Genomic DNA, 17,461 nt, shown 5'->3' with positions numbered 1-17,461 from the left:
GGCAACTGTCCACCAGGACTTCCAGGTGCTTCTCTTCAGAGCTGCCTTCCAGCAGGTGAACCTCAGCCTGTGCTGGTGCATGGGATTGTTCCTCCCCGGGTGTAGGACCTTACACTTGCCTTGGTTGAACTTCATTGTGTTCCACTATGCACCAACTCTCCAGCCTCCCCAGGTCTCACTGAATGGCAGCGCAACCTTCTGGTATACCAGCCACTCCTCCCAGTTTTGTATCATCAGCAGAGATGAACACTTTGTCCCTTCACCCAGCTCATTGATGAGTAAGTTGAAAAAGACTGGACCCAGTACTGACCCCTGGGGAACATCCATAGCGACAGGCCTCCAGCTACACTCTGCACTGCTGATCACAACTCTCTGAGCTCTTCCATTCACCCAGTTCTCAATCCACCTTACTGTCCACTTGGCCTATCACTACATGTTCTTGTGAAAGATCCCTCTCCAGCTTTCTTGTAGGCCCCCTTGAGGTAGTGGAAGGCTTCTGTAAGGTCTCCCTGGAGCCTTCTCTTGTCCAGACTGAACAACCTCAGCTCCTTCAGTTTGTCTTCATAGGAGAGGTGCTCCAGCCCTCTGATCCATCTTCATGGTCCTCAATGGACCCTTCAGATTATTTGCATTAGCTGCTTACTTTGTAGTTTGAATAAATCTTCACATTTCAGTTGTTTATAACTAACACAGCAAGGAGCAAAGTCTCTTCATGGTGGCACTGTAGAAATTTTACATTATTTCTTTCTTGGTTTTAGCATTTTCAAGAGGCCTCTGTCAAAGTTAAAAGGTATTTCCCAATGCTTCCCTAGTTAAGTAGGATCAGCTGCAAGTAGAAGTGTGCTGTACCTGTTTACAGGTAGTGGGTAAATTGACCATCTTGCAAACTCAGCTTAGAATCTAAAAAACAACAACAAAAAAACCCAACGAAACCAAACACACAACAAAAAAACACTACCCATATCACACAATATTTAATGTTACTTCCTATGAACATACCTAATTAATAGTGAACATATCTAATAGGAACTCTTTGAATCCTCATTCATTTCCAATTTAGAGTCATCCCTGCTCACAAAATGTCTCTTTGGAGAAAGGCATTGTGTCCTATGAATGAAAACAGGTTGGTCTAGCAGCTGGCAATTAGGCAGTGATTCTGTAGATGCCTAAAGAGCCAGAAGAAATCTAGATCACCTGCTCTTAGTTGAATTGTTTCCTTTGTATAAGAGGAAACAAAAAAGTTCTAAGAAGTTATTTTAGTCAGTAGAGTGCAGGACCTCGACTCTGAATATATACAGAGAGCAGAAAACCGCTGAGTAGGTCAAGTTCACTCAGTTACCAGCAGAAACAACCAAACTTGAAATTTCTCTCCTAGAAGTACTCATTGCAAAGAACACAGCAACTCACAGAGAGCAACTTAGGTTTTCCTTTAGGTTTTGTGTGTTTATTTTAAGGTAAAACACTGTCGAAGAGGAGTTCAGGATACATTCTTCACATTAGAGATTAATATGTTGCCATGAAAGCACAAACACAGATGTTACCTTGTTTCTTTTCACAAATATGTTAACAATGCTTTTCCAGTAAAATAACGAATGTATTCAAAAATTATGCATCATGTACATGGGAGATATTAGCTGATTTTGATAATTTCTGTTAAAGATATTCGTTTCCATAGTATCTTACATTTTTATATATATATATATTTTAACAGTCTATATATTATGGAACTGTATATTTTTAAATTGAACAAATGGATTTGACATACAGGGTTTCATTTTGAAATCAGCTGGCAATTAGGCAGTGACTCTATAGATGCCTAAAGAGCCAGAAGAAATCTAGATCATCTGCTCACAGTTGAATTGTTTCATTTATATAAGGGGAATGATGGCAAAGCCAGTTTAATGTATTTTTTTCTCTGGCTTGATAGGGATAAAGCTGGTGGGCTTTGTTTATAACTGGCCTGTTCAAGAAATGACAATTTGCAGAATGACCATTAGGGTGCGTGTAAAAGTTGGTAGAGGGGTTGTTGCTATTATTGTCTCACAGTAAGAAAGAAAATAAGTATTTTAACAATAATATTTTTTTAAGTAACAGAACTTACTATTTTGGATCCTGTATATTTTTAAAAAGGTAAGTTCATGGAGAACTGAAAATACTTGGGTAACAACAGTGCCCGTTCCTGAGGGAAGTTTATGCAACTAATTGCAGTACTGGGCCACTTTCCTTAGATAATCATGTATTTGTCGAGGCACTACTCAGTGCACTTTTTCTCTAACAAGATATGGCAGTTTCATTGTTTCTATGTCAGCAGTGAACAAGTCACAATTATTATTTTTTTTTCTAACAGAAGTTCTTGAAATTTATCAATTTGCCTCCCCTCTTTTTCTTCAGATTTTTCTTCCCTTTATCTTTTTTTTTGGTTGTATGCAGTATGTCACCCCTCAAACCCCAGCTTTTTCTTCTGTGCTAGCTCTTAGTCAGACAACTGCATGTAAAGTTTTGACAGATAGTATACCTTAAATCCTTCAAAATATTGCCAATTACTGGCATAGTACAGGTATGGCAATTGTTTTTAATGCTGTGGATAATGGTCAATGTATAAATATTTTGAGGTACACTGAAATGAGCCACAAATATGTTTTAATTGTAGATTCTTGACTAGGCAATTGTTAAAACTGAGAATTTCATAATATAACCTACCTGCTACAGCTCTACATAAACATTACGTGTGCTGGGAAGGTGCACAGACAAGTAAACATGGAAGTTTTAGCTAGCTTTAATTACTCTTGGGAATAATAAACAGATTTACATCAAGTTTATGAAAACTTCTGCCTTACTGCATTAAAAAAAATTACAAATCTCAAATGTTCTTTGCCCACCAACAAATCTATAATAATTAAGCTTTACTGAAACATAGACCATTATGAGACCTTCCCTCAGCATCTACCTGCCTTTCAGTTTCTCTGAAAACAAATTACAGTTCTGCTGGAATTTCTGTGTACATGTACATATATCTCCATATACTCAAAATCACTTGTGATAGTTGCCTCTGTTAGTGTATTTTTTGCCCAGACTACAGATAAAATTCAAGTGTTCATTTGACTGGTGACCTCATTATATTTTCAGGTTCCAGCGAGTGAGCCCATAGGGTTGGGGGGTTTTTTTGACATAACTACAACCAAGAATTTATATTTTTATTTTTAAAAATGCCTAAGTTCTCTCTTTCCAAAATCTCCCTCTTCCTGTTAATAGCATGTACTACTTTTTGAAGACTCAGTGCCAAGCAATACATTGAGGAAAACTTGTTGTTTGTTTTAGAAACCTGCATTTCTGGACACATAAACACAACAGCATAAATAAGAAATATAGCAGAGGTCCTCTTCTACAACCTGCTGATGTCAACAGAAAGATGTCTCTGGCCTTTACACAACCACTGAGTGACTTGTATTCAAAGGGTTGTATGAGAATTTCAATTTGACAGGATCATGAAGGAGGAATAATGTACAGAAGGATGGCAATGAAGAAAGTTAGAGCTGCATAATACAGTGGTAAAAGGGAGTTCTTATTTAAAAAAAACCAACAAAACAAACATAAAAACACACACACCCCACTATGTAGGAGAAGACACAAAGACAAGAAATAAAAAACAAACACACACACACACCACAAATCATATAGGAAAAGAAAACAATGGGTTAGGTATAAAGTCTTGGGCAGAGAAAAGACAGAAGAGCAGTGATGCAGCGCACAGATTGGTTAATTTAGGGCCTTAAATTTTGACTCAATTTTAGTGGAATTTTTGAATGAGAATCAAATGAGTCTTCAATTTTTTCTGCCTTTCAAATGGAGATTGGCAGACCTGTTATTTGACTAACCTAATTTCATATGGAGTGAATTACAAAATCAGAACTCGGAACTGGAAGGTCTCCATACAGCTCCTCATGCTCTCTGTGCTGACAAAATGTTTTTCAGCTTCTGATGGAACTGCAGCAACATGAGGGCTGCTAGAAAAACCTTAATATACAGGGCTGTTTGAACGTCACAGCTAGCCTCACAGTGAGTCTGGTGAAATGATATTTATTGAGCCTTCTTAAATAATCTCTTTGCAAAACATGCACTCTTCACAGTATATTTATGCCTGAGCACTACATTCTGAAAAAAACACCACCATTAGCATATTAATTCAGTTTGTGTCATACTTACTAACTTTACTTGCAATTATAGAGAAATTGTACTGTGCTGTGCTTTCTCTGTCCAGTAATTCATTAGTAGCAATGGTTCCTTCAGTAGCATCTATTGTAAAGTAGTTGTCCACATCATTCTTCCAATCGATAAAGTATCTGTATGTGAAAAATATTAAACAAAGTAGATGCAAATGTTCAAAGATTATTCATTTATCATAACAGCAGTCTAGCTAGCTCAAGTTTTGTTATTTTACTTTTCCCAACTACTATCACTGCAGGAAGAAGACAATAAAAAATGATTTATTTATTTCTTTTTTTGCAGAGTTGGAATGCTCAAGGGAAAATGGGATATAATAAAAGATTTAGTATTTCTGGTGTTCATATTATTTGAAAACTCTGAGCTCTCGAGAAGTTGATGTACAGCTTCTGTGACCCTGATCACTTGTACCAGTCAGTTTGGAAAGCACTAGATAGGCTTAGAGGGAAAAAAGAGAAAAGATACGTGAAATAGTGCTTAAGGTATGAATAGGAATGAAGAGTGGATCAGATCTTGTCTCTTTACATTCATTTGTAGCTGCAATAGGCTGGTAGTAGCCTCACAGGGTGTACAAAGATGTTTTCTAGTGGATGTATACAGGCTGTTGGCACTGAGTCTACTCAAAAGTCCATCTCCTAAGGGATGTTGGCATTCACAGTATGGGAGATGGAGAAGAATGCGGTTGTTCCCCCACATATATAGGAGCAATAAAAGACTCTTTGCCTTTGGGAATAATAGGCAACTTCAGCTTTCACTGGAGCTGTGAGGAACTGGGGGGAAAGGGTGTGTGTGGGATATACCATTGGTTGTTTTGTTCTCCTAAGCCTTTGTCGAAAGTAGGAACACAGAACAAATTCAAAACTCAGAATGTGTACTTATTTGTTATTTATACTTAGCAAGGACTTAATAGAAAGCAGAGATGCACTTGTAAACATAGCTGCTTAAAAGCAATCTGATAATTATTCCAAACCCATCTGCCTTAAATGCTAATTAATTTGAAAATCTGTTTTCACATTTGATGCTACTGTTTGTAGGTATAACAGAATAATAATTTTTCTGATGCAGTGCCACCAGCTACTAATTTCTTTTACATTGCTACTCTCTTCATATCTTGATGATGTTTCTCAAAAGCTAGGCAGGATGAAACTGAGAACGCCATTTGTGAGCAGTAGGCAATAAGAACAAAACCGCACTCAACAGCAAGTACATTTAGAAGATCATAAAGGCCAGAGGAATGTTCCTATGGCATCTCATTGCATGTAAACTAATGAGAACAAGCATAAAAGCTATTATTTCCTTCTCTGATTAGTGTGATTTATGGAAAGAATATATGGGGAATATAATGATAAACAATGTTTACTGCTGTAGAAGGAAGCAGTGGTAGAAAGGGATATTCCCAAAGGAAATATATCAGATTGGGACTCAAGAATGCCAATAGCTCAGGAAGACTTGAATAGCAAAAAAATCACCAGTAAGGTACCATGGTCATTTGGAAACATTTTGTTTAATCAGAATTACAAGAAAATCCTATCTGTAGATGAAATAAGTTATTTATTCAATTGACAGGCAACATTACCAGGTTAACACTTTATTTGAAAAGCCTCAGAAAAATTTTGCTGAGGCAAATTTTATACTTTTGCGCAGCTGAGCAGGCACATTTTCTTAAATGTGATATTACTGTCTACCCACATTTCTAATTTCAATTTCATTCTGCAAAATCTGTTTGACATAAAAAATTTTGAAAAATATAAGCCATTTAATTAGAAATATCATTACACTGAGATACTCTTTAGGGAGCAGTAAAATTACTCTTTCAGGCTTTGCATGTTTAATAGATTGTAGTTTCTTCCAAAATTAAATATGCAGCCACAAACAAATAAATGGGATCAAAGCATGAGAAAGTAACTTTGCTTATCTTTCCCCTTAGGAAGATTAGTTTTGTCTAAGTACTCTACACACCACAGCATGAGCCAGGGAAGAAAACTCAGGACTTATTCAAAGCACGGCATAGGTGATAGCCTCCTCCACCAAGAAGCTTATATAGAAAATAGAATATGAAATAGAATAGAATATAGAAAAAGAAATATGAAAAATATGAATATATAGAAAATATATTCAGTTTGAAGACTGTTGCATTTGAAGTTGCATTCAAGCATGAATATTTTTAGGATCTGAATCTGACCGTTTATACTGAAGCATTCAGACAGGTGATTAACTTCATGCACAAGCCTAGTATGCCTACTCCAAAACATAATCATTGGCAGGATCAAAGTCCACAATAAGCACTGCAAGATTAGCACAATTCCTGCTGATACTAATGGCAGAATTCCTCTTTGCTTCTGTGGAAGTGGGTTCTGTGGGAATTGAACAGTTTGATTAAAACAGAACTGTAGCAGTTGTTCCAAATTCATTGTCTTCACCTGTGGTAACACTGTGTTAACTATTATGTCAGCATTGTTAGCATTTTTTTTTTTTTTTTAAACTGTGGCATTATCTTTAAAGACATTGCTTCCTTCTCTTTCCATGTACTGCACAAATGGTAAAATCAACAAGGGTGGAACAGTCAGCTTCTCTCATCCTAAGAAGCTATATATTCAATTATACTACAGAAGAAAGAGGAGTAGAAATTATTGGAGATGTATTGTAAAATATATATATATTTACAGGAAAAACTGCAAACAAGCAGCCATTCTTTTTCCTTTCATTGGTTGTCCATGCGCCATACACATGAAAACCTACCTGGCAGAAAATAATCTTACAGATAGCTCTTCTGGACATACTATTGCTCCCAGATACTTTAGTAAGTCTGTAAGGCTTAGTAAAAGAGTTGACCCCATATGGCTGCTTTTCAAATGGGAAAATTTCAAATACTTTTCAAATTTCCCAAAGGGAAGTAATTTTGGGGGGAGGCTGTAAAAGAAATGCAGTTTCCTTTTACATTCAAAAAATACTCTTTCATATCATCTGATGCTCAATGTGAGATTATTTGTAAACAGCACAGCAACAGTTAGTCTCTTTCTAAGGCAAATAGTACTGCCTGAGCTCTGACTTTTACTTGGAAACACGCTTTCAAGAACAGAAGAAATGGGAAAAGCGTCTCCCATCAAAAAAATCAGTAAGTTTCCAGGTATAAACCATGGTATCTGGGGCATAAAGCCCTACATTTCCTGTTAGACTGTGACACAAAGGGGAACACTGTTGAAATACTGGTATTAGGACAGCTGTCTAGATCTTCTAGTCATGGTCTAGCAGTCTGAAGCAAGTGTGATGGGTCTGTCTGACTGCTCATAGTGCCTGAAAGACAGATCATGGATAACTGCACTAATCCCAAGAGGCAGCTCCCTCCTTGAAAAGTTAAGAAGTTACTTGTTGACATAGGACACAACAGTATTATTTTTCAGAAGCACTTAAACAGGCCTGCTTGGCAGCTCTGAGTACCAGGACATTGATATACATTTCATAGTCACTGAGAGGGATGAAACTTTGAACTATATGTCCCCCTGAATATTCTTCCCAGCAGAGGACTGTATTCCAGATCATATTATTCAAGGCAGAGGATGTGTGGGATAAGTGTGGAAGGATAACACCTTTGCTAACATTGTCTGAGTATTCTCAAAAATAACTGTATTTGTACATCAAGTAGGACAGAAATGATAGAATGGAAATATTTGGTCTATAAAATGACAAGAGTCAAGTCTGTAGGACTGTCATCCAGAGTGTTCACAAAGACACACGATGTCCTCTTAAGAGGTCCAAGAATAATTTGCATTCCTCTTGCCTAAATGGTGAAGCTGTGTGTAGCTCATGGGATCTCACAGGGCGCTCCTCCAAAAGAGGGCTCATCTTCTTTTAAAGAGCAGAGGACAATAGGGAAGACCGTGTGGACTCTACTTGCAGCACAGAACGTAGCAGAGTGCTTGATGGAGTGCTGTTGAATACATGAGTGACTGCAGATCACCCTTGTGAGGATAACAGGAACTCTGAGCCATCAAGCAGACAACTGGAGTTGCTTCAGAGTTATACCATGACTAAAAGAAATGGACAGCTATCCTGCTGCTGCTATGGAAATATGCATGACAACATGCTCAGGACGGATGGGAAGTAGCAGGAAGCTAGGGAGGCTGTGAAGCTCAGGACTTTTATGTTTTTTGTCCTAAAAATGTGGAGGGGAAGACTAGTCACAGATGGCCTTTGGAACAGTGGGTGTCCATCCTCACCACCAAAAGTTTACAAACCTTGCCAAAGTCCCTCTTTGTTGTTCTGTCTTGATAGCGACAGCAGTGGTGACACAATGCAACAAAAGAATCATGTAACTGCATGCAACAACTTACAATATATCTTTTTTTTTTTTTAATTTGATGCTTAAACACAATGCAGAGTATGTATTTGTGTGTCCATGCATTGGCCCTAATTGGGAATTTACCAGCTGTTCCCAAAATTGCAGAGGAAGGCATATTGTAGCTTGGACATAGCTCAAAAAGGGGCTTTTAGGAGAAAGTTACAAAGTCCTTTGCAAGGCAATAGCTATTTTTTTCCTTATTCCAAAATTCAGCTGAGGATTCTAGTCTTGCTAGTATTACCTTGATAATGAATAACCTATACTGTTACGGTTTCATACTCAAATCCCCATTGAATTCCATATACATGCACACATTCTTATGTATGACAAGTTTCTGTTGAATTTCTACCAGCTAAAAAAATATTAGAACCACCATCGGTACTCAGTATCATTTTCTCTTCCCAGCTCTCTTTTGATAGTGTTTTATTGTCTCCAAAGGAGGACAGTACTGGCCTAACTGTTTTTTTCTATGCTTTTCAAGACCATAAGGACACCTTATTGTGAGCTGATTGTGGTTGTTGGGATTGTTCTAGTGACAGAAGCACTCTCAGGTCTTCTTTTGAACAGGGTGTCATAAATGCAGAGAAGGTAAAACTAACAAAGAATCAAGAGGTACCAGAAAAATTTCCCGGTTACACAATGCTGGCATGGTGAAAGCTGGGTCATATCAAGGTCTAAGCGCTCTCTTGTGCATTCCTAGCCCAGAGGCACCCCAATGTATTTATCCTTGCTTGTACTCGCATGTAGCTGACAACTACATCTATCCATACTGAAAAGCAGTATCCAGGTCTCAGTCAAGCTGCTTTGACATTTTAGACTGAAAAGTCCCAGAGACTAATTAATGGAGTGAAGTTGCAATACCTTGCTAATATACACCCATGCCTCCTCAAAAGTAAGAGCAACTAGCAGGAACAGTCTTGCATAACTGCCATTTCACTGCCTGTGAGACATGAGGGGACTTATGAATGTGGAGAAAAAATATTTGTTTCCAGAAAGTTTTCTTTCTGATACTGCACCTGAAAGATGAACAGGCAGAGCACTTGGCAACATGGCTAAACTCAGAGCATCTGAAATGGAATATGCAGTTCTTAAAATTTGTTCATGATATCACAGCCATGCAATTCAAGCCAGGAAATGAGCAAGGTAAGACATATATAAGTGTGTGTATTTTAGAAGAAAAGATTGTTTTAAAACCAGACTGGGAGGATTAAGGCCAAATGACACTGAAGTAAAACTCTAAAGCATAAACCTTAAAAGAGTGCTAAAGCACAGATGATCGGTACTACCATCACTTACCAGTGGTGGCAAACATAAGGAGGAGAGCTCTGACCTGTCCAAGCTGCTGAAAGTAACAGTGAAAAAAAGACACCGTCTACACCCTTTGTCACTGTTTGTATAGTAAACAGGGAAGGGAAACATGGACCATGACCCTAGAGATGCTGTTAAGCTAAAGGCACTCAGACCAAACTTGCTTCTGCCACGATAGCATGCATAAAGAAAATCATCTGAAGGAGTAAAGCACATTATTCAATTGGAATTGGCATGAAAATGGAAAGGAATAATCCAATTCAGTGAGCAGTAATGCATTTAACGTTTAATTACTGGCTTTCCCTTTTTGTTTTACTGTTCCATAAATAAAGAACAGTAATCACAACCAGCCTCCTCAAAGAAGAAAAGAAAAAAAGCCAATAACCAAACCTCAACAAAAAGCGAGGGGGGTATTCCTTCATTTTTTTTTTTTTTTTATTTGATATAGAGCTATTTTACATCATCTGTCTTACATCAGCATATTCTTGTCTGTATTTCAATTTCTGTTGTGGAATTGTACCTTAAGCAGACTCAGATGGTGAATCTAAGAAAATCCAAATGACAAATTTTCTGTGTACACTCAATGACTTGTCTGCCAACCCCGGTTTAGAAAGTATCTTATTACTGCAAGCTGACTACAGCTTGTCAAACCCAAGCAGTGGAATGAAGAATTTTAGATGTAAGAAAATTCCTGATGCAACGGGAAAAAAAGAGATTAATTACTAAGAAAAATTATGCTTTCAACTATACTTTTCCAACTAAAAATTTTTTCCAAGTATGTACTTGGTGCTAATCATACTCAGTTACATATCTGCTCTAAGGTGCAGGTCCAAATATTTTAAAATACAAACATATATTTTTTAAGATTGCAGTTATTAAAAAGTAGAGAAAAAGAAAAATCACTGCTACAATGAGAAACAAGAAATTCAGACTTCAAGTCAAGCCTGAAAGAGATTAAAATGTTAGAGAATGTAATGTGTTGAAGCGTGCAAACAACTTTGTGTCCTCCAGAATCCTATCCTGGCACTGAAAATTCCTTCCTGCAATTATTAAAATGATCCATTCACTAAGTTATCTTTGTGTAAAACTCAAAATAATTGTATCACCATACGTACATACATATATATTTGAAAAAATAAGCCAGTTCTTTGTTGCTCTTCTCAAACGTAAGTGCTGAACTCTGCTTCTTACTGGAAATATCTTCTATTCCAGTTAAGATTGAGGAATGATTGTCATAATTTTGCTAAAGGTGCCATCAAGAATTTTTAGAACAAGTCCCCTGTAGACCATGCATGCTTAGAGAAGCAATTAAGTTAAAACAACTGTAATTAGATGTAATGAAATATTTTATTTTCCTTTGCAAATGATAGTCATCTGATTTATCTACTTTTAGAGCTAAATAGGATAGTTAGATTTGCAAAGTTTTCCTCAGAGCTGCAGCACTTGAATCAGTATCAGTTTTCTAGTTTCTTTTTCATACCTTCATTTGATTTAAGGATTACCCTTTTTTTCTGAGTCTTGTGGTTTTCTATTGACTTAAAAATGCTGGCTCATGGGGTTTTACCAGAGCAGCAATGGTAAATACCATTTTTTGTCCTCTGTACAGCGTGATAACATGAAATAAGATGCAATGCAGTACTTGCCTAAGAGTAGCAGACAATATCATGCAGCACCCTTGCATATCATTCATGTTGTCCTGTGTTAATACAACCCCAGGGTTCCTTCTTATATTTTTAAAGTGCCTATTATGCTGTACAACCCAGCAACTGTTGTGCTGTATACATACAAAGTATTATTTATATGAAATTAGACATTTAAAAAATAAAACACCTTTTCTTGAATAAAACTGTTAATATAAAAAAAAGATTTGAATAAATAATTTACTTAATATAATGAAAAGCAATAGCACCTCTTTTGTGCCAAAATTCCTAGTTTTTTAATACCCTGGGTTTGATACTGTGTTGTTCTGTTTGGAGGAAGTAAATCCAGTCAAATTTATCTACTCTCACATAAAAACGTAATCTGATATATTCATAGTAATAGTTATTAGAAAAATCTAATTTAATAACAGCAAAATAACACCTGAAGTTCTGCTGTAAAATTTTCCTGTCATTAAGCAAAAGATGTAAAGTCTGTGGTAATGTTCCAAAGTGGCAGATGCTGCTCTGCTAGGATGCCTTTTTTTGTTTATAGGTTTAAATAATTTATTAAGCCACCTCCCTTAATGGGAACAGAAGCTTTTTGAACCTTTGCTGAGTATCTTCAGAACACTGCTGAGATGTTAGAGGTCAAACCAAAGGAAAACCTTACTGGTCTGCCATCAGATCTTATGCTCTGGGTAATCCCTTGGGTATTAGCTGGATCCCGGAAGAACCCTAACCATGCTGATACATAATAATCTCAATACTTAAGTTTTTGGGCTTTGTTTTTTGTTTGTTTGTTTGGGTTTTTTTGGTTTGTTTGTTTTGGGTTTTTTTTTTGGGCGGGGGGGGGATACCAGGAATGAAGAAAATATCCCCCAAAAACCTCTAACAAACAAAAAATAAACTCTAGCTGAAATGTTAAAAGGAACCAGCTCTGCCATTCACTACTATCTGACTATTGCCATTAAATCTTAACATTTCTCCTAAATGCCCAGACATAGTCACAGAAGGGTTTCTGCTGCTGTTCCTGTTAAGTTTAAATGGTTATCTCCTACTCTTACTTCCCTCTCTGCTTCTAATCAGTATTAGTACTACAGTTCTCCCAAATGCATTTTCCTTTTAAAATGGAATGGGCCAGGTTGTAAAGGAGTAGTTTGTTTTCAGCTGGTTTCTAACCTAAGCTGTTTCACAAATTGGGTTAATTGACAGTTGTGCTTACAGAGTTGATATTAATAAAGCTCTCATGGGTAATGCTTTGAAATGAACATCTCAAAGTTGCATATTCAGATGCAACCAAAAAATGAGCAGCCAATGTAGTTGGTCTAACGTGCTCTAAGCATCTTTACTACCATATCATAACACAAAACCAACAAGGTGAATGTAGGTAGAAAGGTCTTAGTGGCATTGCTTTATTCACAGGTAGCAAAACCTAGAGATTGATGTGCGGGTGATGCTATCTATGTAAGTGGCACAGTTGTCTTTCATATTATACCAATCACACTTGCCACACCTAAAAATGAATGCACCCCCAATTTACTGATATGTTAAAATATTTCTGACAGTTTTACCATGACTTTTCTTTCATCATTCCACTCAAAATGACATATTTCTTTATGATTCAGTAGAGATTTTTGAAGGTATGTAGTACAGCTATAAAGCTGTTGTAATAGTTCAAGCTGAGCAATTTTGAAGATCCCACTGAAGTAATGTCTCTACTCTTTTAGTGGAAGGATAACTTTGTATTTGTTAATATATTTTGGCTTAAAAAGCGGAGAGGTTTTGGATTATTTTGGTAGAAGCCAAAATAAGTTGTTGTACTCCTCTGTCCCCTTTTCCAAAGCAGTTCAGCAGTGTAATTTCTTGGACTGATATCCTGTGATCTGTACTTCAGCCTTCCCAGAATGAATCTTGTCTATACTGCACATCAGATAGGGGATGCCTTGAAGAAGGACAGATGGAATTGCTGTATTTTGGGAGAAAGAGCAACCACTTCTAGTCAGAATGTCCCATGTGTATCATTTTCATGCCTTTCTTATAACACAGGATCTTTCACAGGAAAAAATAACACAGTTTGAATCTTCTGCATACAGCATGACTAGGTTCACAGTCCTTCATACATGGCTGCATTCCGTATTTCTAATCAGGAGATTGAATCAGGTTAGTGATTTTAACAGTCTGTAGCTTACCTGATCTGGGATGAGAGATACCAGTGCAAACAAATTATACTTTGCTCCTTTAGTGAAAATCAACCATCATGTAGAATTAGCTGACAAGGAAGCAGTGGCTGGAGACAGCCAGACTGCAGCAATGGGTCAGAGTCAAGCGAGGGAAGTTGTTCAACACGAGGGAAGCTGTTAAACTTTTCATAAGATTTATAAATCTTACATAAGAACTTTAGTAGAACACACTAAGCAATATAGAAAATAAAATGTGCTGCAGTTCAGTTATCAGCCCTTCCAAACTGCCAGTTCTGCCTGTCTACAAATTCCTGTCCTTCCTCCCCCCTCTCCCTTTAAAGGTTTTGTTCATTTGCGTATCACACCCTTCAGTCAGCTCCACTGTCTGATCTGCGTTTCTCATTACCAGCTGGCTATCTTATCAAAAGCCATTGTCATTTCGAAAATGCATTGTTTTTATTCAATTTTAACATCATTTTTCCTGCTTCATTGAGCAGGCATAACGGCAAGACAGTCAGGCAGAAGGAAAGCTTTGTCCTGTGGTTTAATGAAGTCTCAGTTGTTTGGACTGTGAGCAGCAGCAGAAGACACGTTGGACTTAACACCCTCACTCCAGGCATAGCAGTCAATATTGCTGTGAAGGGAAAGCAGCACAGCACTTTCTCTAACAGCACCACAAATTACAGGCCCTGAATACCATTTCACCCTGATTTTGAAAGGTGCATATTTGCCCTCTGCAGTGCTGCCCAGGACCTGTCCTTTCCACCTTCACCCTGCCCACAGCGTCAAGGATCCGCCACCCGCCTTCCCCAAGGCACCCAGTCCCTGGAGGGCGTGTTGACATTCAGTGAAGAGCAGAGCAGAGCTCCTGCTTTGCTGGTTTTAGGTGGGCAAAGGGTGCGCTGGGCTGGGCATCTGGACGTGCATCAGTACCTCTATCCATGGGCAGAGAGAGTACAGAAAGAGAGGGAGCAAAGGATTCTGAGCAGGCCTCCCCAACCCTCAAGAAAGCTGAGAGAAGGAAAACAAATGTGATGACTTTGTCAGAAATTCAGCCTCAATATATATACGCTGAAACTTTATTTTGTACTTGGGCACATGGGATCTAAACCCCACAGCGTAAGGTGGAGATGCTTCCTGGGCCTCTGTTTCCAGGCCTGGCCTGAAATGCTTCATCTCCTGACAAAGTGCTAAGGCAGTAAGCAGCATAGCTGCCATAGAACAGAGCAGGCCTAGTGGCATAAATTCAACAGGAATAATCTTTGATAGCTTTACTTTTGCATCATGTAAATATTAGCTCTGTTCTACATCTTTTGGATACTAAAATCTGAACAAATCTCTCATATTTTTCCCAGAAAAAAGCTGACGTAAAAAGCTCATGCTGAGACAATCAAAGAAAAAGCAAACAACAGCAATCGTGCTGACCCTAAAGCAAACTGCATCACCCAGCAGAGAATTTATTGCTTCCTTAGATCGTCAGCTGGGACTCACTTGACTTGTCAGCTGGATCTGCAAGAAGAAACACTCAGTGAAGTCGGGAACTGGAGTCTGCATTGTTGCTTTGAAGCTGGTTTGGTGAAGCTCTCATAAAGCAAGAGATTTTTCAGGACAGCTCTGACAGTGCAGGAGCTGTTGCATTTTCCTTTTTTGTTTCTCCTCTCCAATCCTCTGCATGTATAAAGGAACCCAGAATCTGCAGAGATCAATATAAGGATGGGGTCACCTTTTCAAAGGTTTTACAGATTTCATGAGGGCCCCAGGCAAAAGCTGCTGTTGAAGCACCTCATTGCCCCCCCTTGCATGCTAATGGTCTGACCTGAGCCAAGTCAGGTCCCATCATTTGCCTCTAAAATTGGTTCTTCTCTCCTCCTAGCTGAGCCGGAATTTCTGCGCTGTGTTTCCTCCACACTGTTTTCAGATTTACTGCCTAAAATAATCTGTTATTATAAATCTGTAGATACTATTTACATGAATGCTGACATCAGTTTTTTTAAACTATTTGCTTTTGTGTTTGCCCATACTGAACCTCAGCTTTATATTTAGATTATCTTTGCTCCTTTTCACATCCAGCCATCTTAGATGATTCTAGATTGCCAGTCTCTCTGTTTCAGCTTAGAGAAGATGGAAGTGGCAGAATCACAGAAGACTGAGGTTGGAAGGGAACTTTGGAGGTCATCTGGTCCAACCCCCTGCTCAAGCAGGGTCACCTATAGCCAGTTGCCCAGGACCATGTCTAGGTGTGGGTTTTTTTAATATCTCTGTGGAAGGATGCTCCAGCACCTTCCTGGACAACCTGTGCCAGGGTTCAGTCATCCACACAGTTAACAAAGAATTTCCTGGTGTTCAGAAGGAACCTCCTGTGTTTCAGTTTGTACCCACTGCCTGTGGTCCTGACACTGGGCACCACTGAAAACAGCCTGGCTCTGTCCTCTTTGCACCCTCTCTTCAGGTATTTATATGCATTGTTAAGACTTCCCTAAACCTTCCCTTCTCCAGACTGAACAGTACCAGCTCTCTCAGCTTTTCCTTATAGAAGGGATACTCCAGTCCCTTCACCATCTTCATTGCCCTTTGCTGGACTCTCTCCAGTATGTCCACATCTCTCTTGTACTGGGAAGCCCAGAACTGGACACAGTAAAAATACAAGTATCTGAGATCTGTCTGCATCTACAGTCAGGATGTAACTGAAACTGATGAACACATAGATGCCAAAAAGTGTGTAACTCTCAAAACCCCTGTTGTTTAAACTTAATTAAAAAGCCTGAAAGCCAAAAAAAAACCCCAAAAACCCAACCAAAAAAAAAAAGCAACGACTCCCCCAAAAAAACCTACAAAAACCCCACCCACAACACCCACCCCCCCCCAAAAAAAAATCCCAACAAATATATATGAAACTATATGCCATTACTATTTAAACATAATAATAAACTTTAGCATTTTAGGACAGGAAAGTAAAGTCAATGTTTACAAGCAGACCTAAAGGAGAAATTTAGATTGAAAGGACTTGGTATCTGACTAGGTTGCCATAGTTAAAATACTTATTCTTTTAGAAAGGGATGTAAGATCTTTAATTAAAAATGTTGAGAAACTTAATTTTATGCTAGGAAGATGGTTTCAGGTTTGCCTTTGTGTACCACTGTGCAGAATAACCAACTAACATCCTTCCCTGTAGCATGTAAGTTTTTCTTAGATAGTTTAAGTCCTAAGCCTTCATAATTCTCTTGGTGTCAAGCCCTGAGAGGTTCACAGATTGTGGTGATATGGCTACAGCCATTAAACCTCTGTTTTAATCTCACAATTGCTTTCTAGAGTGCTTGAGAAATCCGTTGCTGGAGAACTTTGGAATAAGAGCCCTTGATCAAAAATCAGGAAGACTATTATTTGAGCTAAAGTAAAATTACAGTGTGTGCCTCTGGGATGTGAACTGGCTTTGTAAAATCATATCACCAGGTGGTACAAGTGCTCTGAAGTAAACCAGACCTATTATGGTCATATTGTTCCTTTCCCCTCACTCTGGCTGCTTAGCTATTCTCAATTAATTTAAAAGCTTTTCTGCCTTGGAGCTGAATGCATGCTTCTTGATTTTCAGCATCCACTTCTCTCACAAACAGGTCATTCACTGAAAGCTGTGGTCCATGAACTTTTGAATCTATACATACTTCTAGTTCTAAACTGACTGACATTTTATAGGTTAACTTGCTATTTTTCACAAGCTTCAGTAAATTGATGAATTACCAACTGTAAATAAATTTTACTGACCTCTCTCAGTTTTA

The 17,461-nt window shown here is 38.1% G+C and overlaps 1 protein-coding gene across 4 annotated transcripts in view; it reads right to left on the bottom strand.

The window, feature by feature from the left end:
• The window catches only part of CDH12 (cadherin 12), a 220,698-nt gene that overhangs the window by 16,741 nt on the left and 186,496 nt on the right, over positions 1–17,461 (bottom strand). For all 4 annotated transcript variants that reach the window (XM_056333477.1, XM_056333476.1, XM_056333478.1 and 1 more), the window contains one exon: positions 4,204–4,340. In XM_056333477.1, coding sequence (XP_056189452.1) covers positions 4,204–4,340 — 137 coding nt within the window. The remainder of the gene's footprint in view (positions 1–4,203; positions 4,341–17,461) is intronic.

The sequence above is a fragment of the Falco biarmicus genome, chromosome 3 (assembly GCF_023638135.1).
Source record: "Falco biarmicus isolate bFalBia1 chromosome 3, bFalBia1.pri, whole genome shotgun sequence".
NCBI lineage: Eukaryota > Metazoa > Chordata > Aves > Falconiformes > Falconidae > Falco > Falco biarmicus.
This window is presented reverse-complemented; position numbering and strand designations above follow the sequence as displayed.